The sequence below is a fragment of the Canis aureus genome, chromosome 2 (genome assembly GCF_053574225.1).
Source record: "Canis aureus isolate CA01 chromosome 2, VMU_Caureus_v.1.0, whole genome shotgun sequence".
NCBI classification, from domain to species: domain Eukaryota; kingdom Metazoa; phylum Chordata; class Mammalia; order Carnivora; family Canidae; genus Canis; species Canis aureus.
This window is the reverse complement of record NC_135612.1, coordinates 75,005,945-75,027,326: the sequence shown is the minus strand read 5'-3', so window position 1 is coordinate 75,027,326 and position 21,382 is coordinate 75,005,945. Positions and strand designations below refer to the sequence as shown.

At 46.8% G+C, this 21,382-nt stretch overlaps 1 protein-coding gene across 9 annotated transcripts in view; it reads left to right on the top strand.

Annotated features, from left to right (window-relative positions):
* Positions 1-21,382, top strand: part of TBC1D1 (TBC1 domain family member 1) — a 237,843-nt gene that overhangs the window by 207,741 nt on the left and 8,720 nt on the right. For 8 of the 9 annotated variants that reach the window (XM_077879631.1, XM_077879625.1, XM_077879637.1 and 5 more), the window contains 3 exons: positions 8,669-8,913; positions 11,251-11,410; positions 18,857-19,026. In XM_077879631.1, the coding sequence (XP_077735757.1) occupies positions 8,669-8,913; positions 11,251-11,410; positions 18,857-19,026 (575 nt within the window). Of the gene's footprint in view, positions 1-8,668; positions 8,914-10,762; positions 10,787-11,250; positions 11,411-18,856; positions 19,027-21,382 lie in introns of those variants that run through there. The other variant, XM_077879669.1, reaches the window with a different exon arrangement.

The following is a 21,382-nucleotide window of genomic DNA, read 5'->3' as shown; positions in this document are numbered from 1 at the left end:
GAGCAGCTGCAGCCAAGTCAACAAAGCTCAGGGGCCCCAGGGTCTCTCCTGGGATGGAGTCAGGTGGGCTGTGGAGACAGTGGGGCAGGACACTTGAAAGGTGGGGAGGGTTTCTCCTGAGACCAGGCAGGGGTCCCTTGCAGGAGCCCTTGAAGACCCTGTGAAGAACATGTTCCTGGAGGCCGCCAGCCCTGCCGTGCCGCAGAGGAAGCGTTTCTGGGTGAGGGTGGCGGGGGGGTGTCCGCATGTTCACAGGCGCTCGGGTGGCTCTGATGTGGTTAGTGTTAGAAAACTGCTGGAAGAAAGGGGATCTTCAGCTGCAGAGGGACAGAGAAGGAAAGAAAGCGTCGTCCCCGAAAAACATCCCCGAGAAGGGTGACCACTTAGATTGTCCTGAGCACTGCGTGAAATTAAGTTGTAGGTCATTTGGACATGTGTCCGAATCGTGGGTCTCCTCCGAGGTCTTGCCAGCACGTGGCTCCACTGCCACGCACGAGACACAAGATCACGGCAGGTCTTCTTAATACAGATGAGGAGTTAGTGTTCACGTTTGACTCTCGCCACCCTGCGGTCCCCTCCTCCTCCTGCGTGTGAGGGACGCCCCGCCTGAGAGAGAAATCTGAAGGGCCTGCCTTTCTCTCCCTAGGAGCCCGTGGGAACCCGGAGTTGAAAGAGGCAGGGCCCGTCGCCGGATGCGTTTGCAGGAAGGGTGTCGCAGCTTTGATCCAGCCTCCTCGGCTGGCAGGAGCGAGGTTCTCTCCCCGGGCTGGAGCCCTTCAGCGCCAGGCCGCCCGCTGTTCCTGGGTGGGCAGGTGGCCGGGGGCACCGCCTTCTACAGCCTGTCTTATTGAGTCAGACGCTCTTTCGAGAATCTTTTCACAGGCTTCGAACAAAACAGCCAACTGCGTTTTGCTTGTAGTTACTGCGCTCTGAGCGGTGAGGTCCAAGGGGCTAGACGTGTTCCCATGTGTGCCCTGCCCCAGGCTCCAGTCCCTGCTGGGGATTAACGTGCAGAGATCAAACTAGTTTTATAAACTAGTTCATAAGACTAGTTTTTTCTTTTTTTCTTCCCAGTGCTAACTTAGTACCTTCTAAATGGGGTTGGAGGGTTGCAGTACTCAGTGCTGGATTATGTGAATGCAGATGCGCATTGTCCAGGAGCGTTTTTCATCTGTCTTGTCCTTTTTCTGTTCACGAGGCCTGTGTCCTCCCTTTACTGGGTGTGTACTCGGGAGTGTGGGTGAGCTGTGGTGATATTTTTAAAAGGACTGTAATGAACACATACGTATAAACATATCAGTGTGAACTGTGCATTTTCCAAAAGAAAAGAAATTTAGTGAGAGGTGTTGTTTTATGTTTTTTTTTTAATTTAATTAATTTTATTTATTTTTTTATTGGAGTTCAATTTCATTGTTTTATGTTTTAATGCCTGGCTTAATAGAATTAAATGGCTTCTCTCATTTTTGCTTCTACGTTCAATCTAGCACATTTATGTTTGAAATATATGAAGAAAAAGCTAACCTTGCATCGATAGATACACAGTTGGAGAAGGGAGTGGGAACCTCATGGACGCTGGAAAGACCAACCATACAATTGAGAACTGACCTAGAAAAATGCCATGTAGGGAAATAATGTCCTGTGCGGCCCCCCTCCCCTCCCAAATAGCATTTGGTGTAATACATGGACTGCATTACGAAGTCGGATGGGCAGTCATTCTTCCTCTCCTCCAGCCAGGAGCTGGAGACCAGATGCTTGTGATTGCTCCCCAGCCTGGGAGTGGGCGTGGGGGCCTGTCCTGCGCTGAGTCCCAGACCCTGTGGGACAGGAAATTGTGTCGGGAATCTCATGAAACACACAGGACATTTGTTTTAGCTTGATGAGGTTTGTATGAACAGGCTTCTTGCATAAAGAAGGCCAGCGACAGCTTCTGACACTGCAACATGAGAGACTGGACTGGTTTGGGTGTAATAACTAAAGATCTGGAAGTTCAGGGTTCCCAGGTGTGTTTGGCGATTAGAGATGGCGATGATGTTTGTTTGTTATATTTGGAATTCATATCAGCTTTCAGTTCCCCATGTTTATGAATTCCCAATTTCACAGAAATCAGTTGCTGGGTTAAAACTTTCCTTTGCCTCTGGAAGTCCGTTAGAACGAGATTTTCAGGCTCAGATGGAATGTTGTAGTCAGTAAAGGGATAGTTGTGCCCCTACCTTGAAATAGAAATTGTGCACTTTTGCTACAGAACTGTTATTATGTGTGCCTCCCCCCCACACACACCTTTCTTGGTTGGAAGCTGGATTTTTGTATGTTTTCTGGGTGGTGTATCTGAAGACAGTTGCCCGTGCTTACATACCATCAATTCCACCCACTTGTGCCAGGCATTGAACATGTACCCCCAGCTCCACAAACTCTGCATTCTGGCCTTTGTCGAGAGGGGACTGAGGTTCAGAGAGGCGAGGTGGTCCATTCTGAGCTGTACCTGTTGCTGTTGGGACCGGGGGCTACTGCTCTGCACTTGACCACGCTGCCTTGTGGGCACATCCACAAAGGAAGATTCTCTCTCCATTCATCAGAGTTCACATGCTATGTTGTAAGATGTTCAGCTAAATAGTAAAAACGTTCTGGGTTCTTTTCTCCACTATTGAGAATGAGGAGCATGATGCCTCCTGCTCAGGTGGCAGGGGTGAAATAAGACCCAGCCTGAGAACCGAGTTCCGTCCTGGTCCAAGATGCACACCCCACCACACCCGTGGTGTCTTTCCTTTCCATCGTTATCAAATGTCCAAGGGCTTCAAATAAAACCTGAGTGTTCTCATATAGGCCCCCGTGCTTCCTGCTCACCACGTGAGTCCCTTCTGTCTAGGTAATTACCCTGGTTTCACTTCTGTAAAAATGAGTCCTCCAGGAGCGAGGTTGAATAGCACTCACCAAGCCTAATTCAAGCTATGTATTCAGAAGCAGGAAAGGTACTTTTCCCTTAAAAATATTCTGTGATTTATCCTTTCACCTGATTTGTAAGTTGTAATAGAAGTTAACACAGATCTATAATCCTATGTCTATAATTCCAAAACCCAAACTATGAAAACCAAAAGTTTTCCTGTAATTCACTTTTGGCAAGAACGTAGTGAGTCGTGAACTCTTTGGAGGCAAACTTTGACTCGAACTGCCACGAGCCCTTTAGTAGACTCGCTGTGGTCCCCAGTGTGGCTTTTCCTGTGTGTTTCCGCAGACTCGTAAGTGTGTGCGACTGCGGGCTGCTGCCCTCGGCCGTGCTGGGGGTTAGCTAGTACACGACCGACACGCTGTCACCGTTCTAAAAGTCACAGATTCTGAGTTGTGACATGCATTTCAAATCTTCAAGGGTTTTGGTGGGAGGTTGCAGAACTCGGCTGTGTTGGTCCCGTTTATGAAATGCTCCAAGCTTTATAGGTCCAAGGAAGAGTTGGCCGGTGCTCTACCCTCAGCTGCAGTCTGCTCTTCCCCATCGGTGCATCTTGATGACCCACCTGGTTCCCCGTGCTTGCAGCTCCGCAGTCTGCACTCCCTTCTCTCAGTCTAAGCCTGCCCCGAGAGTAAGTCTGGAGTCCTGCCCTGTTCGCTGGTGCTCTCCGAGCTAAAGGACTGTCCCCTGGCTCATGTGCCAGTTGACCTCTGATCTCTGCTCGTCCTGGGCCATCTCATAGGCTGGCTCTCAGAGTTTTCTTTAGTGAGGAGTCCCCTGTCTCAGCCCCCTTGGTGGCCTGCGCTGGCTCCATGACCTTCACATGGCCCACAGGCTAAGCCTGGTATCCAGGCTTACAGGCCCTGCTTTTAACTCTCACATCCTCCCTCGTGATGGCCAGCCCCAGACCTATGGACCATGCCCATGAGCAGTCTGTGCCCTGCCCGTGTGGTTCCTGCTGCCTCTGTGCTTCCCCACCACCCTCCTTTTGTTCATGCCTCTTTCCCCTGCTTGGTTCAGCTGAAGAGTCACTTCCTCCAGGCAGCCTTCCCAGACTCCTACCCTGTGCCTGGGCCAGTCCTCTTGGCTTTCCGGCTCATCTCCGTAAACTGTACTTCTGTATACCTCTAACCTCTACTCTTGGTGCTTGTTACCACCACATGATGGAGGAGAGCCACTAGCACCATCAGTCATCTGAAATGGTCTCTCTCATTCTTATGAAAGTCCTGTGCAAGCAGGGCCACGTCCTTCCTGTGCCCAGCACCCTGTGCAGGTCCTGTGGTCAGTAAATATTTGAATTTTCTGGATTTATCTCTTTTTCTTTTTCTACCAGATTGTGAGTTTCTTAGGGGCCAAAAAAAAAAAAGGTTGGTCTTTCGGTTCTGTGGCACAGTTCCTGTCACAAAGGGAGCTCTGAATACAGGGGCAGGGGAATGACTGTTACTGTGCTCACATGAGTACTTTCAAAAGCCCACATCTAAGCCTGCAGGTTCTTTGGTGCAAGGAGCAGGTCTGTTGTTGTGTGATAACCCTGTTTCTCAGAAAGCTGGCTTGGTGGTCATCTGGAGCACCCCGCCCTAGTGGCCATTACTCATTCAGGGCCAGCTGTGTGTGGCGTCACACCAGGCCTGACACCCTCTTGCATTTAACCCTCACAGCGGCCCCCAGTAAGTGCAGTCACACTCCTCCCTTTTCACAGGTGGAAAGTGGAGGCTCTAAGGAATTAGCCAAGGGCCCAGGGTCACAGAGCCAGGACAGATATAGGAGACACGACTGGTACACGTGGAAGTACTGAGTGAGAAGTAAAGCAAAAAACACTAACCTGCGTTGGAGGAGCCGGGACTCCCCAGGGGAAGGCTTTGCTGAGGAGGTGGAGGACTTGAACTTTCCATGAAAAAGGAAGGCGGGACTTTGGCTCTCCTGACAACTCAGTGCTATGAGCGGGGGACAACGTGAGTGGTGGTAATAGCTGTGTTTCCCCAATTGCTTTGACACCTGCAGTGTGAGAACTCAGTCTCTGGAGTCAGGGACCAGTGTTCGGATCCTGGGTTTGCCACTTCTTAGCAGGGTGGTTTGACTAAAGGGCTCTAATGCTTTCACTTACCACATTTTTCTCAGGAATAAAACGAGGGCGACGTTATTGTTTGTGTAAGACTTGCCTAAAATGCTTCATGGGGTATTATCGGTGTGATGTATGGTCTGTGGTCTTGTGAGATAAAGCCTGTCCCCACCTAGAGTGCTTGGTTGGCTTTTTGAAGTCCCCTAAATCAAGGACCCACAGTCCAGAAGGGGTTGCTAAAGTACTGCAATTGCCACTGAAACGTACATCTGAGGATGGCTTGTTCTTAGCCTAAGAGATGCTCTGTGTAATTTTTTTTTTTTATTGGTGAATTGGATAACATTCAAGATCTGTAGTTGATCAGAAAGTGTTGGGGCCTGGCCACTAGTGGCTCTGGAGCAGAATGTAAGGCAACGCCCACTGGGGCCGTGTCCCTGCACTCCTTGGAGCATCTGTGTGGGACCACTGGTGGCCTGGGCTCTGCCATCAGACAGACAGTATCCTCCTCCAGCTGAACCTTTCCCAAGAGGTGCTTGTTGGAGGCCGGAGGCCACAGCATGAGATGTTCTTACGTGGTTCTCTTTTCACATCAGCATGCTAGTAAAGGTCATATGTTTGGTGGAATTTGGCCTCTCATAACATATTGCTTGGTGGCAAAGCTGTGGGAAATGTGGCTGTAGCAACTCCTGGAAGCTACCATGGGGGCTGCCTGCCTCAAACAGGGTATATAATTTTTAGGGCCTGTTGCAAAATGAAAATGCAGACTCCCCTGTTCAAAAATGAAGAATTTCAGGACACTGACGCAGAGCATTAAACCCAGCACAAGACCCTTCTGACTGCAGAGCCATTGTGATTATATAGGACATGAGGCCGTGAATGCCCTGCCACAAATCTTATAATTGTCAAGTGGTCTAAGTGGCCCCAGTCACTCCCCAGCCGGCTGGGCTTGTCCTCTTGGGAGCCTTGCAAGGATTAAATGGAGAATGTCCCCCATTGATAGATGAATGGATAAGGAGGTGGTATGTATACAGTGGAATATTACTTGGCCATAAAAAGAGTGGAATCTTGCTGTTTACAATGTGGATGGACCTCGAAAGTGTTATGCTAAGTGAAATAGAGACACATACCATGAGCTTTCACTTATATGTGGAATCTGAAAAAAACAAAAAACAAAAAAAAAACAAAGCAAACGAACAAAAAAACCAGACTCATAAATAGAAACTAACTAGTGGTTGCCAGAGGAGGGTGGGGTATGAAATAGGTGAAGGGAATATTCAGAGAGAGGTAGAAGTGTCCAGTCCCAAAATAAGTGACAGAGATGAAAAGTAGAGCATAGGGAATGTGGCCACTAGTACTGTAATAAGGTCATATGGTGACACTTGTCTCGATGAGGATTGAGTCATGTGTAGAATTGTCGAATCAAAATGTGCGCCTGAAACTAACAACGCTGTACGTCAGCTATGATAATAAGAGTAAAGGTAAGTCTGGGAATGCCCACTCCACAAACAGGGCCGGTGAGCACTGGCTCTCGTTTCCGGGAGGGGTAGTATCTGATAGGAGAGGGCATCCAGTAAGCAGAAGGGCTAACGTTGACAGGTCGGAAGGGGACCCAGTCTCTCCTGGCCTTCCCTCCCACATGGGGCCGGTGTGTGCTGCGCTTGTGCCTGTTTGAGACCCAGAGGACGTCGGAGCAAGGGGTGGATGGCAGGCTGGGGTGGCACATGTGTGGAATATGCAGAGGTGGGAAGGGCCCCAGCTGCTGGGAAGCAGGTGGCGATGCTGGAGTGAGACTCTGAGGAAAGAGGTATCCTGGGTGCTGTCAGTCCAGTGGTCAGGTGTGCTCACTGAGCGCGGGAACTGTGGCTCATCTCCAGCCTCAGGTGTGCTGTCAGCGTGAAGAGGACACTGGGTTTCCAAGGCATATTAGTATGAAACTTAAAAAAAAGAATGCAAAAGGAACGTCTCAGTCATTTGCATATTGATTATGTTTTGAGATCACATTTGTTTATGTTTTGTTTTTCTTTTGTTTTTTTTTTAAGATTTAATTTACTTATTCATGAGCGACACAGGCAGAGGGAGAAGCAGGCGCTCTGCAGGGAGCCTGATGTGGGACTTGATCCCAGGACTCCAGGATCACGCCCTGGGCTGAAGGCAGATGCTCAACCACTGAGCCACCCAGGCGTCCCTAAATAAATGGACTTAACATTAATTTTACCTGTTGCCTTTTAATGTGGCTGCTAGAGAGTATTTAATTATGGTTGAGCTGTACGTGCCATGGTAGACTAGGAAAAGGCACGGATGTAAGTACCCCCTCTCAGGCTCATGCACAGGCACTCGCAGTTACACACACACACACCCCATGCAGAGCCTCTAAACAGCCCCTGCGCCGCAGGTGTAACACACACACACACTCGCAGTTACACACACACACATACACACACACACCATGCAGAGCCTCCAAACACCCCCTGCGCCACCCCGAGGCTATGCCCCGGAGGAGAGGCTGGGGTTTGGGGGAGAGGAGGTGAGGAGGTGTGCAGAGTTCCCCTGCTGGGTGCGCAGAATTTGTTCCTGGAGCACCGAGGGCCACTGAGTGCTTTCTAGCAGTGGGGGTGACATGTTCAGGGTGCGTTTGGGGACATCTTGTTGGGGGAAGAGGCAGAGCAGGCAAGAAATGGGCACAGGACAAGAAGTCCGGAAAGTAGTCAGTCGGTTGCTAGCCTCTTAAATCAAGGTCAAACAGATCCGGGTTGATTAAATGCTTTCTTATGGCTGAGCAAGAACCCACGAATGCATCATCCCTCCCTTTCCTGAGGCCAAATAATTAAGGTGAACAATTAACTTGTGGCCTAGATCACCTTCAGCATTTGCTGATCCAGATGAGGCCATAATTCTTGCCTGAGTCCGAGCTTGGCCCTTGGCTTGGCTCTAGACCTTTCCTCTCTCACACAAGTACTTTTTGCCCTGAAAACACATTTCCCCTTCAGGCACATTCCAGGAGGGAGGTGGGTGAGCTGGGATTTGACAGGTATCAGCCACAGGAGCCTCCCAGACAAAAGAAGTCTTTAAACCTTATCTGAACACCAGCTTTTTGTGAAAATAATCAGGATGTTGAGGGTTTTAAATTTTTTTTTTTTTTTTTTTTTACTTCTTTCTGGAAGGTAACTGTTTTGTGTAAAAGAAAACACCTGCTGTTTCAAAGCACTGCCTGTGGTTTAAAAGTACAGAAATACGCATGTGGTGTGAAGCATTTGCAGGCAGAATACGTGCAGGCCGGGAAAAGCTGATGGGGGGGGTGTCCGCAGCGCCCTGAGGCCTTGGCTGCACGCAGGTGGTGTGGGACAGGGCAGCTGCAAAACCCCACAGCTCTCCGCTCCTCTTGAGAGGAGACGTATGTTGAGAGGGTCGGCAGTTTTCTTTTTGTTGGAGCTTGAACTCCAGATACCCGCAGGACCAAAGATAGCCCTAATTTCTTTCACTGGAACCACCACCGCAAAAGCATAAATAATTGCCCGCCTTATCCTAAGAACGACCACCTGCCTGGCTTACAGAGCTGATTTAGGATCCAGCTTCCAAAGATCTGTTCTTTCACCTGAAGCACATCTGATTTCTGGTTCAATAGGCTTTCTTTTTTTTTAAATTATAGCTAACACGCGTTGTTTTTGCAGGGCGAACCTTTCCAACGCATCCGTACTTCTCTACCCAGCTCGGAGCAGGGCAGCTGTCACTTTACAACATCCTGAAGGCCTACTCGCTTCTAGACCAGGAAGTAGGATACTGCCAAGGTCTCAGCTTTGTAGCAGGCATTTTGCTGCTTCACATGGGTGAGGAAGAGGCATTTAACATGCTCAAGTTTCTGATGTTTGAAATGGGACTGCGCAAACAGTATCGGCCGGACATGATTATTTTACAGGTAGAGAGCGTTCCTTATGTATTTGCTAGAGACAAATGCCAAAAATGTTTATGACCCCTTTCCCGGTCTCTCTCAGGAACTTTTCCCACCATTGGTTAACATTGGAGTAGCTGTCATTGCTGAGCCCTGTGCTAGGCACTAGGCCAGGTGTTTCATATTGCATTTATCGCCTCAGTAACCCTCAGGATGACGTTATTGATCAGCTCAATTTATAGATGGGCAGACTTACCTTAACTCGGGTTACCTGGTTAGCAAGTGGCGGAGTTGGGGTTGAAACCCAGGCCTGTCTGACTCCAGGACCCTCCCTTACCCTTCGTCAGACCATCTTCAGATGATCCAATTCCTACCTCCCACTGTATTTGTCACTTCCTCTGCCAGGGATCCCCCTCAGGCCATCCTTAGCCCTTGTCACCCAGGTCCAGCGCAAATATCCAAATCCTGGGAGAAGCTCTTTCTGACCACCCTGACATGTGCCTCCCTTCCCCCCAGATTCCATCCCAGGCACGTGTATCATGTTATCCTGTTTCATTTCTGTTGGCATAAAACACTAACTGCCTGAAATTACCTTGTTTCCTCATTTCATTTACCTGTTTATTTTTTGACTTTAAAAAAAAAATTTTTTTTTCTGACTTTCCTTAGCATGTATCATAAGAAGGGAGGGATCTAACCTATTTTTGAGCTGCGTCTCTAGTTCTTAGAATAGTTCCTGGGATGAAGTAGGCACCCAGTCAGTATTTGTTGAACAAACAAGTGGCAGGTCAGAGCAAAGGAAAGCCAAAGAGCAGTGTGTGCCGGGTGCTGCTTCTGCCACCTTTCAGAGGTGAGGAGAGCTCTGGATCCTGTTTTGGGAATATTCCTAAATGTTGGATTGCATGTATATATGTTCATTTACCAGCAAGCTACTCTGATTTCAGAGCCTAAGTTTTTTTTTTTTTTCTTTTTTCAAGAAGGGCTGCATTAGAGCCAAGGACTCTTAGAGTACCAAATTGGGTGATTAAAAATCCTTTTACCTCCACCAGTGAATATGAACCCTATGAACATGAGTCTCAAATAAGGAAGTGATTGAATTTTTTTTAAAGATTTTATTTATTCATTCCTGAGAGACAAAGAGAAAGGCAGAGACACAGGCAGAGGAAGAAGCAGGCTCTATGCAGGGAGCCCGATGTGGGACTGGATCCTGGGTCTCCAGGATCAGGCTCTGGGCTGAAGGCGGTGCTAAATCGCTGAGCCACCCAGGCATCCCAGAAGCGATTTCATTAACTAAAAAAATTTGACCCACATAACACCACAGATACTGTCAGGTTCTTTCTGTGTTCTCCCCCATTGGCTTTAATATAGGTGCACCTGCCATCTAGGAGAGTGCCCTGTTCAAGTTAATTTAGTATTGAAACACCTGACTCTCATTGGGCTTTTAGTCTTGGTGACTAGATTTTTTGCAATCCAGAAAAGCCATAGCTGGTACCTTAAGGGCTATCTTGTCTATGTCCCTAGAAATAGCTTTTTTCTCCTTTTTTTTTTTTTTTTTTTTTGGAAGTTTGGGCAATATGTGTCCAACCCAAAGCATCTCAGTGGGGTTTTGACCCTCTCTGGATGGTGGTTTCTTTGGGCTCAGGCCACCAGACTGCCGAAACCCAGGCTGATGCTAGGATCCCTGTAAGCCACGGGACCCATCATGGGCTTCCTGCCAGAACCATAGCACTGTCTAAAGAGGAGACCCTTTGGAAGTTATTTTCTCCATCTTGAGATAAACAGTTGTCTTATTTTAACTTGCCCAGGATCTGTATATTTCATATGTTATAAACCTACAGAAGTGACACCTGTCCTGCCTGTGGAGTGACTTGAGGAGTCTAGAATGAATTTGCTGAGTGAACAGGTATCATAGAATCCTTCCACAAAATCATCATATGCCCCCACTTTGCTCTTAGCAGAGAGGCTGGTTTTACATTTTGAATTCCCCTGGGTGTGAGTTTTGCTAGGAATGTATATTGTAGGAGAATTTGTGAAATGTTTCCACAAGACAGATGTTTAGATTCTAGTAGCCAAGGAATACAGGGAACAGTAGAAAGAAAGGAAATGGTAGGAGAAGACCCAACATTAGTGTTCCCGGCTATGTCTGACCACTGCCTCCTGGGCACCAGGAACCTGGGAAGTGCTTATGGGCTAAGTGAGTAGTTGAGATCAGCAGTTATCATAGTCCAAATAGAGTATCCAACATTGTAATAATTCTTCTCTCACAGCCTGTAAGTAACTGAACACATGTAGCAGGTATCTAATTCTGACACCTGCGTGTGTGTGTGTGTGTGTGTGTGTGTGCGTGTGTGTCTGTATGTCCCCCAGATCCAGATGTACCAGCTCTCGAGGCTTCTCCACGATTACCACAGAGACCTCTACAATCACCTCGAGGAGCATGAGATCGGCCCCAGCCTCTATGCCGCCCCCTGGTTTCTCACCGTGTTTGCCTCACAGTTCCCACTGGGATTTGTAGCCAGAGTCTTTGGTAAGTGCATGTAAATCGGTTTGCCTGAACCAACTTCCTCCTGTCAGGGGGGGAAACATTTATTCTCATTCCGTGGTGAGTCCCCTTTTATACCTGTATCTTCTACAAGGATAGGGTGGTGGTTGACATTCTGAATCTAGTCAGCACTGGGTTTTGTGGACTTCAAGACCAGCTTCACCTCTGATGCTCTTTGGGCTTCCCTGGATGCCACCATCTGGTGGGGTGTAGACCCTTTTTTCCCACTACCAGGCTCTCCCCAGAGCAGACATCTTCAAAGACTTGGCCAGGGGGCCCTATGCCTGTATTCCAGGCATGTGTCTCTCATGAATAGTCTTCCTCAACCTCTCTGACCTGAGACTGTTCATTGATGGCTCCTTAAAACTTTTCAACTGATGACTTATGGGCTGCTGTTCTTTCTCGAGACCCTTCATATCTCCTCTTCCCATGTCTCTTCTTCCTCTGCCCTTGGCTTATCATTTCCTCTGCTAGCTCACTCTTGATAGACCCCTCTGTGCTGATGACTCACTGGACCACCCTCACGGCCCCCTGCCTCATCTTCCCAGACTCCATAGCCCCTTCCGCTTGTGTGCCCCACTGTGGCCATAGGCAGTTCACATTTCAAACCATCTCCTACTTTCTTGATGTAATTTTTGCCAAGATTGTCTCTGTCAGAGTTAAGTGGGTGTTTGCATAGTAAGCACACACATCGCTTGCCCTCCAGGAGCCAAGTGACCACTGTGAGCACAGGCAGTTCCTGCAGGGAGTTTTCCCCGTTTCAGAGTGAAAGAATCATTTTGACAATTCAGATTCTTTTTAATTTAATTTTTTTTACTTCGGAGGTTTTTAGGAAATTGATAATCATCACACATCGAGTGTTTTTAAGGTGTCACTCATGTCCAGTCACCTTGTAGTTCAAAAATCTGTAATCTCCTACTTTTCTCAGATTTGCTTCTAGAATTAGAGAACATCTCAAAGGGAGCAGGTGTGTCCAGAACCATTGAGAGAGCATTCCTTTGGCATGCTTGGGAAAGACAGCTTTGTAGATCCAAAATCTAGAAATCCTGAAATTTGTTTTTTAACATAAGTGGGGACTGAGCTGGTCTTCACTCATCTTTCCCCCAGCGTGCTAGACTTATTCTTACTCCTATCCACAAGAACTTCTGAAGAATGTTCCATTGGGCTTTACTAGAAGAGTCTGTATTCTACTAGAAGAGTCTGTATTCTTAAACTATTCACTACCCCCACCCCCTTTTGCATAACTCCCTCCCCATATGTCCCTTAAAAAAATCATTGGGAAAAAAAAATAATTGGAAAAAAAGAGATACTAAAAAAAGGTCTCCTGGTTTTAATAAATCATTAGTGAGATTCCATGAGGGTTTTATACCGTAGATTAAAAAGAAGATAATTAAAAGGTCAAAACAAAAAAACATGAAAATTGTCTGCTTTAGTTTACTAACAAGAGTCACCCAAATCATAAGATCTCTAGCTGTAGGCTGAAGTCTTTCTTGCCACAAATGTCTTTTTTTTTTTTTTAAACTTTTCTTACTCTGGAAATGAAAAAATCATTAGTCTACTTTTTCTCCTGATTTTTTAGTGTATTTTTCAGACAGGGTAGCAGAGAGGAGTGACGATTGAAAGAAGTGGGAGGGGAGGAGTTGGTGTTAATGGTTTGAAAATAGTTCGAGCATCAAATTACAGCATTTGTGAGAAAAAATTCCACAAAGGGGACTCCCATGGGTGGGTCAGCATGGAGGGATCACTGCCCAGCACCCCAGCCTTGGGCTGCTGCCTTGCAGATAGCTCTGGGGCGCCAGGGCCACAGAACTCAGGAAAGAGCCTTTCCTGGCATAAGAGGCATGAGCAACAAACTCTGCTTTGGAAATGCCAGCCCTCCCGTTAGAGAATATTCGCAACACTAGAGCGCATCCTGACGACTTCATAAATTAGAAGCTAAAGCTGGCAAAAGCAGGATACTTCTATTACATAATCAGTGGTGAGTCTCGGAGGCTCTTCTACATTATGCATAAAGATGCCAGTGTCTGTAACTCCCAGGTCCCACAGACCCCTGCTGTACTAAGTGGGTTCGTGTCCAGCTGGCTGAGGCTCCTCAGATCCTCGGCAGGAAGTGGGACTCAAGGCAGCACTGTGCGTGATGTCATTTTGCAAAAACTGTTGGTTTTCGTTTTTGTTTTGTTTTGCACAATCTAGTCCATCTATCAGTACTTAAAACCAAACCATTTTATTAGTAGGCTCCACAGAAAGGTTTTTTAAAAACCCACTTCTGTATTTAGCATTGGCAACTCGAACTGTGTGTGTTTAGCTCCGTGATGGTGGATAGCTTAGTTTTAAATCCCCGAACCTGCCATTCATACACAGTCGTCTATTTCATTGTAAGCCTTTAGGCCTGAATAAACCCTTCAAAACAAATGGACCTTTGTCAGATGTTCACCATTTCATATGTAAGTACAGGATTCTCAGCTTGCGGACGGCATAGCTCATATATTAATTACCAGGTTACTTCGAATTAAGTATATGCTCCTTGGAGGAACGCCAGCCAGTGATGCGTGTGCCTTAACCTTCACGTGATGATCACACTTCCTGAATGTCAGCCCTTCTGATTGGGTGTCACAGAATGTAAAATAGCCTCCTCTTGTATGCTTCTAGCTCAGGCCTAGAGGGGTCCTGGGAGAGATGCTTGCTCTGTTCACTTTCAGATCACACCTACCTTTGGGAGGGAAAAATCTGAAAAATAGGACCCGGCTTGCTCCTGATGGAGGAGGCGGCTGTGGTATGAGGCTCCTGATGTTTGCTATAGGCTTTGCTGCCAAGTAGATGAGGGAGTGTAGAAAGGAAGGGTTTGGCAAAAAACACAGAAGCCACCTGTAACATAGGGATTCAGAGAGGCTTTAGGACTAAAATAGACTTAGAAAAAAACAAGATGGTTTAAATGGCCAGGAAGAAAGTTCTCCCCCAGGGAACCTGATACAGTGGCAGGGAAGTGAGTTTTTGGAAAATCTGCGCTGTATTTCTGCCGGGGGGTCTGCCATCATCCTTCCTTTTCCTCCCACCTGGTTCTGGTAGGAAGGTGGGGCTCTCACACCTGGGGGACCCCGCCTCCTACAAGAGAGTTGAGGAGAGGGGTTGCCCTTGACAAAGACAAAGGTGGCTGGACAAGAAGATGCAGGATAGGTTTGCTTCACTGGCCATGTGCTTGGCATGGATGGTTCCCCCTGTAGGAAAACTGCACCTTTATGTCACAGGGCGTTCCAAGTAATTCCGATACATGTCAACACAGTAACAGGCCTGCTGAAGTGTCTTCAAAGGAAAGGAGTTATTTGCATCATTCTCAGCAAACAGTCTGCACAAGTGGCAGAGTCAGCCAAATTTCAGGTTCCCTTTCCTTCCTGCTTGGTAAAACCCTTCGCCCATCTCTGAGCGACTTGAAACTGGAGAGAAGGGAAGTTGGCTGCAGGGTGGTGAGCAGGGCTTCTGCGGGGCCACTGGGGTGGCTCTGGCCGTTCACTTTCTTGTGCAGTGATTTTCAGATGCAGGAAATAAACTCACTTTTCCAAGGAGGTTTTTTGTTTGTGTTTTGTTTTTGTTTTTTTAAACTTCCAGAATGTAAATGTATAAGGATTGAAAAATGGACAAAAATGAAAATAATTGGGTGGGAGCAGTGTGTTTCTAGGTGACATTTTTCTTTATTATTATTTAAAAATTATTTAAGTTTTAGAATTTCCAGAGGGAGAGAGAAAAAGGTAGTGATATGGCCCCAAGTCTAGTCAGATAAATTAGAAGCCCCTACCCCCAAGCCAGATTTTGGGGCTGGGGAGGGAAGGGCAGGGTCCTCCCTTTAACCCTTCATGCACATTCCTTCCTTGTTCGCCCAGATGAGCTCCTTATTTGAGGCCTCCCCAGGCTGACAGGCTTCTGGGGCTGAGCTCCCCCAACCTGAGTAGTGGGGACAGCTGGCCAGCTTGTCCTCAGAAGGATGGCACCTGGCTTGGGCCTCCAGGCATGCTAGATGAGCATCTTGCAGCTGGCAGCCGATACCTGAGTCTGCTGGTGGGAGTCAGTGTGGTCTTACCTGTGGTGGCTCTTCTCTGAAGCTAAATAGCCAGCCTTTGCAAGGATCATACTCATACTGGATCTCATTAACATCGTCTCCTTACTAGTGCAGTGACCCACTCAGAAAAAAAGGAACAGAAAGCCTTGGATGACCCTTGCTGTGCTCTGGGTAGAGTTAGAATGCTGGTGTTGGGAACAGAGAGCCCTCCTTGACCTGGCCTCACCCTGTACCCCACAGGGTCCCTCTGCAGGCTCCCATTTGTGCTGTGCTGTTTTCACACCTCTGGGCATTTACACCTTCTTTTTCTCTTCCTTCCTGACTTCTTACCTAGCAGCAGGTTTCTTTCTTTTCTTTTTTTTTTTTTTTTTTAGATTTTATTTATTTGACAAAGCACAGCAGGGGGAGCAGCAGGCAGAGGGGGAAAGAGAAGCAGGCTCCCCGCCGAGCAGGGGGCCCGAAGCTGAAGCTGGGCTGATCCCAGGACCCTGGGATCGTGACCTGAGCTGAAGGCAGATGCTTAATGGACTGAGCCACCCAGCTGGTACCCCTCCTTCCCTGTTGGTTCTTCAAGATTGGATTTGGCAGCCACCTTTCCTTAGAATGTTTTCCGACCCTTTCGTTCTCATAACCCCTGGGCATAACTCCATCACACCAGCAGCTTTCAGCATCTCTGCAGTTTGCTCTTTATGCTTTGGTTCATGGCTGGGTCTCTGGTGCTTGATACAAAACCTGGCAAGTATTAGATGCCCAGTGAATGCTTGCTGACTTAAATGAGAGACACGCCTCAGCAGGGAGAAGAGTGCTCTTAAGCCACTGGGCACAGCGTTAGAAAAGAACAGCATTAAATACAGAGAGGCCCAATGAGACAAATATATCCAGGGCTATATTTTCAGAGTGTTTAAAAAAAAAAAAAAAAAAAAACCCACCTCTCCTAACTTTTTTTTTTTGTTTTCTTCATGCAGACCAGAAAAGTCTGAGTTTAGAGTGTTAGGCAGCAGTCTGCTAAGTAGATTTGTTATAAAAACTAAGATCCTGGGGTGCCTGGGCGGCTCAGTTGGTTAAATGTCTGAATCTTGATTTCGGCTCAGGTCATAATCTCAAGGTCATGAGATTGAGTCCCACATCTGGCTCCATGCTGGGTGTGGAGCCTGCTCAATTAGGATTCTCTCTCTCCCTCTGTACCCCCACCCCCCACCTCGCCAAACAACAATGACTCCAAGATCCTAACAGAATAAGACTTGGAAGACCTGTTGTCAGCCTTAAGAGATAGCTGATATGGATTGCATATTTGATTGTGCTCGTAAAACCTCCCCGATCATTATTTATCTTAATTGGCTTAGTCGAGGTGCTTTGCCCCATTGTAAGGGATGAGTCTCAGAGACTGAATACACTGCACCATGGCGGGTGGTCCGGCGTGCAGTCCACTCCCAGGACCCTTGCACAGAAAACTTGGTATTTATTCTGATAGATGCTATCAGTATTTGTTCAGCAACCAGTGTTGATCTATTGAAAGGAAGTTTTGCTGTCTGAACCACAGAAGCTTCAAGTTTGCCTTGTTTGGGGAAATACTGCTTTTTAAAAACACGTCTTAGTTATAACACTGTTTGGGATCTTTTTTATTGTCCGTAGTGATGAATTACAGAGGTGTATTTCAGAAAGCAGACATTTCACAAGAATATTCTAACATAGGGCTGTCTTGATTAACATAGCACTGCCCCTAAGAAGCCCAGATTTCAAAGATACGACCAGTTCTCTAATTTATCTTCCCAGCCTCTGCTGCCACACGTGAGAAGGAGGCCACCCTTGGGCCTTTCCAGCCTCGTGGGGCCCTCCCAACTGCGAGCGCTTGTGTAGTCTTGTGGCAACCGTAGGGCCCTGAGCTCGCAGAGAGAGATGGGGAGGACCCACCCTGGCACCGAGGCTGCTGGTGTGGCTGAGGCCGTGGGAGGGTCACAGAGCATCACCAGGGCCAACCTGGCCGGCTGGCGCCTGGGTCTGTCCTGTGCTCTGTCCACAAACCATTCCGATGCAGACCCCTTCCCCACATGCATGGCAGCTTCCAGCCTTTTCTGTTTCCTAATGGCTTTTATGCATCCTCAAACTAAACCACCTAGAGGGGCCCAGTGCTGGGGGTGGGGAGGGGAGCGACTCTTCCTCTCATTCCAGGACCTGATGAAAAGGACTTCTTAGTCTCTCTGTTATCCTGCAGCCCTCCCCCATGTTGACAGTTGCCTCTAACTAGATGTGTGCTCTCATCTTTAGAATTATATTTTTTTTCTTGTATTTTTAATTCCAGTTGTTAGGTAATGTGCCTGAATTTAGTCATCAAACAATTAGTTGCTAGGGGTGTGCTCTGGCACTGGAACAATTGGACTCTTTGTCAGGTGGCTTCAGCTCTGTGGGGTGGGGGAGCTGGGGGGGGCGGGCAGCTGCCCGCCCAATTGCCTGGCCACTTGCCCTCCCTCTCGCGGTGTACAGTGTAGGGGTTGCTACCACTGGCCAGCTGTTCTGAGAAAAATCTATGGAAGGACGCCTGGATGGCTCAGTGTTTGAGCATCTGCCTTTGGCTCAGAACATGATCTTGGAGTCCTGGGATTGAGTCCCACATCCAGCTCCCTGCATAGGGCCTGCTTCTCCCTCTGTGTCTCTGCCTCTCTCTCTGTGTCTCATGAATAAATAAATAAAATCTTAAAAAAAAAAAAAAAAAGAAAGAAAAATCTATGGCAAGAACTAGAAGATAACTCTGACACAGTTCTTTGAATTTCTCTGAAGGAAGATGTCTTTTACTGTATTGTTGGGCTAAAATCCAGTATACTCGGAAGTATTTAATAATGTACTTCTGTAGCTCTGCAGACAATATGCAGATTTTAGAGATCTTTTAATTCAATTCCTTATTTCAAAACAGAGGGAAAAGGTGCAATTTTTTTTTTACTTTATCTTAATTTCTGATGCTGTATATCTAAAAATCTTTCAGTTTGACTCATAAAAATATGTTTTAGTAACTCCTTCAAAATCCCAGAGCATTTCTAGAAAAATAGCGTAATAAAAAGTTTTTTTAAGCTTCTGAGGCATGCTTGAGTTTAATATATTTTTAGAACAATGACAGAAAAGATTTTTCTGAACCTGTGACAAAATCTTAACAGTACATTTATCTGTATTTCTTTTATTTCTTTTTTCTTTTTTTGTATTTCTTTTATTATTTGCAATATTGTCTTGACAAGCTTACCTGAAATATCAGGCACTTAAAAAGGAAATAAAGTTCGCAATTTGGGCTTGCATTTCCCACCATCCTGCTCTGATGTGTAGACAAGAAAATGCAATGTTATTTCATCAGTAACTGGTCTGATTTAACTTTCTGCATTTCTGTGTTTTCCCAGATATGATCTTTCTTCAGGGATCAGAGGTCATGTTTAAAGTGGCATTAAGTCTGTTGGGAAGCCATAAGCCCTTGATTCTGCAGCATGAAAACCTAGAGACCATAGTTGACTTTATAAAAAACACCCTCCCCAACCTGGGCTTGGTACAAATGGAAAAGACCATCAGTCAGGTATGATTCAGTCTGACCTTCCGAAGGCTTATGCCACCCTGGATTTGGAGAGCTTAATTTTCTTTTGATCGGGACCTATTTCCTACCATTTTGCATCCTGGGCAGCATCTTGAGTGACGCCCGGCAAGTAGGAAGCACGTTGCCAAATATGTGTTCCAGGATGAAGTGCGTGTCTGAGTGTGTGCATGTTGGCAATGTGATGGGACCGTGCCATGTGGAAACTGGTGGCCATGTTCAGGTGTGATAACCAACAGAGGTAATCAGAAGTTTCTTAAAATTAAGAGGCTTCACCCCTAGTTATTCTTCTGAAACACATGTGCTATTCGGTGTAAGCTCTTAAGGTATCAGTGCTTTGATTTTTTTTTTTTTTTTTTTTTTTCTGCTGCGTGGTAGTATTTGGAATTTCTCAAAATGAACCTTTGGTTGCAAAATTGTGATAGGAAAATATATACTCTAGAGGCTTGTTCCGTGATGTGGTTTTTAAAATAGAATTCAGTTCCACATCTGTGGCTTCAGCACCCCTGGTTTCTGTAGGCAGGAGAATCGTTACTCTGAAATGTTAAGGGCAAGGGTGAATTGAGCCAGAATTACGACTAGATCAGTTGTTCAATGGTCTGATTTAAGAGTGAGAGCAGAGTTTGACTCTGTACAAAGAAGAAACTTCTAGTAACGTTTGCTGACTCTAAAGAACTGTGATATTTAGTGGAGGGTGGGACACTGCTGTTAATGTTCAGGGCCTGGGTGGCTTAGAATGCTCTGGAAGGGGTTTCTCCATTGGGGCCTGCATCAGGCCTCTCCTAAGCCTATAATTCACCTTACCTGCTCCAAATACAGTGAAAACATAGAGCAGTTGGGTAAAAACAAGTAGCGAAACAAAGCTAGTTTTTTAAAACAAATCCTTATTCTGAGGAATTTTGATAGTCCTGAGAAATCGGATGATTCCGACGGACTGCCCCCGGCTCAGTGTTTGTGGTTTCATTTGCTGCCCCTCCTTCAGTGGTGAGCACAGAGAAAGAAGCAGGTGTGAGCCGTGTGACTCTGGGTCTCCGCACATTTCCTATCCCTGTGCTTCAGAAAGGGCACTTCTTTTTTACTCTGCACTTTCGTTTTTAGTTAATTGATAGGCTCTGCATCTCTCTGCGTTTTGCTTCCCTGGCACGTTTCTCTCAATGTGAATTGCCTTGGCTTGTTCAGGCCCTACTTTCTGCCAGGTTCTGTGTGACTCCACATGTGCCCATGATGTCATTTAACCATGATGGCATTCCTGAGAGGATAGGTGGTTTTAACCCAGGAGGAGCGTAGGGTGCAAAGAGATAGACTCATTGGCCTGCAGCCACCCTGCTGCTGAGTGAGGTGATAGGGCTTCTCTTGCCTCAGAGTGAGTTAGCAGCTACTGGGCACCGCCAAGGGCCTCCGGGTATCGTTTAGTTACAGTTTTTCCTGTACTTTACCTGTATGCTGATACTGAAGCCTCTGCCCTTTTGATTCTTTAGTGTTTGGCCCTTATGTGCACTGATCCCTTTTCAGAGCTTTCATTGTATATGCTTATATTTTTTGGCCATTGGGGCAAACACAGCCTCGGTTACCTAAAGTCCATGCCCAGTGAGTGCCTTGACCCTGGGACCTGGCTTTAAGGCAGGCAGTCTCAGCTGACATTCAGTTTACCTGCTGGATATTGAGCCCCAGAAAAGAATCTCATTTTCTTCTCCCTTTTCTGTAAAGAGAACTTACCAGGTTCTCTTTAAATGTTGGAAGAATAGAAAATGGACACAGCATGGAGAAAGAACAGTTTGTGTGTGTGTGTGTGTGTGTGTGTGTGTGTGTGTGTGTGTATACTGATTTGTTTCAGGCAACTGTCAAACTTGGCATCCTTTATTCCATTGACTCCTTAACAACCCTGGGATGTGTATTATAATCCCCATTTTTATAGGTGGGGAACCTGGTCATGGGGAGAGTATCCTGCCCAACACCCTGTTTACAGTGGCAGAGCCAAGAATGTAATGTGTCTCTGACACCAGAGCGCATCCTGTGCAGAAAACGAGCATGTAATCCAGTAATTACAAGTGTGGTAGGAGCCACAGTGGTGCTCGTGCAAGGGCATATGGGAGCCAGGCTGGTGGAGTGTGCACTGCTGATTGGGAATTGAGAGGGTTGGATTCAGCAGAGTCCAAAGAATGAGCTAAGAACAGGGGTCAGCACATGTTTTCTTCAGTGGGCCAGGTAGGAAGTCTCAGGCTCTGTGGGCCAGAAGGGCTCTGTGGCAGTCACTCCACTCTGCCTTTGCAGCACAAAGGCAACCAGATAATAATGTACATGAATGAAGCGACTGTGCTGCAATAAAACTGTATTTAAAACA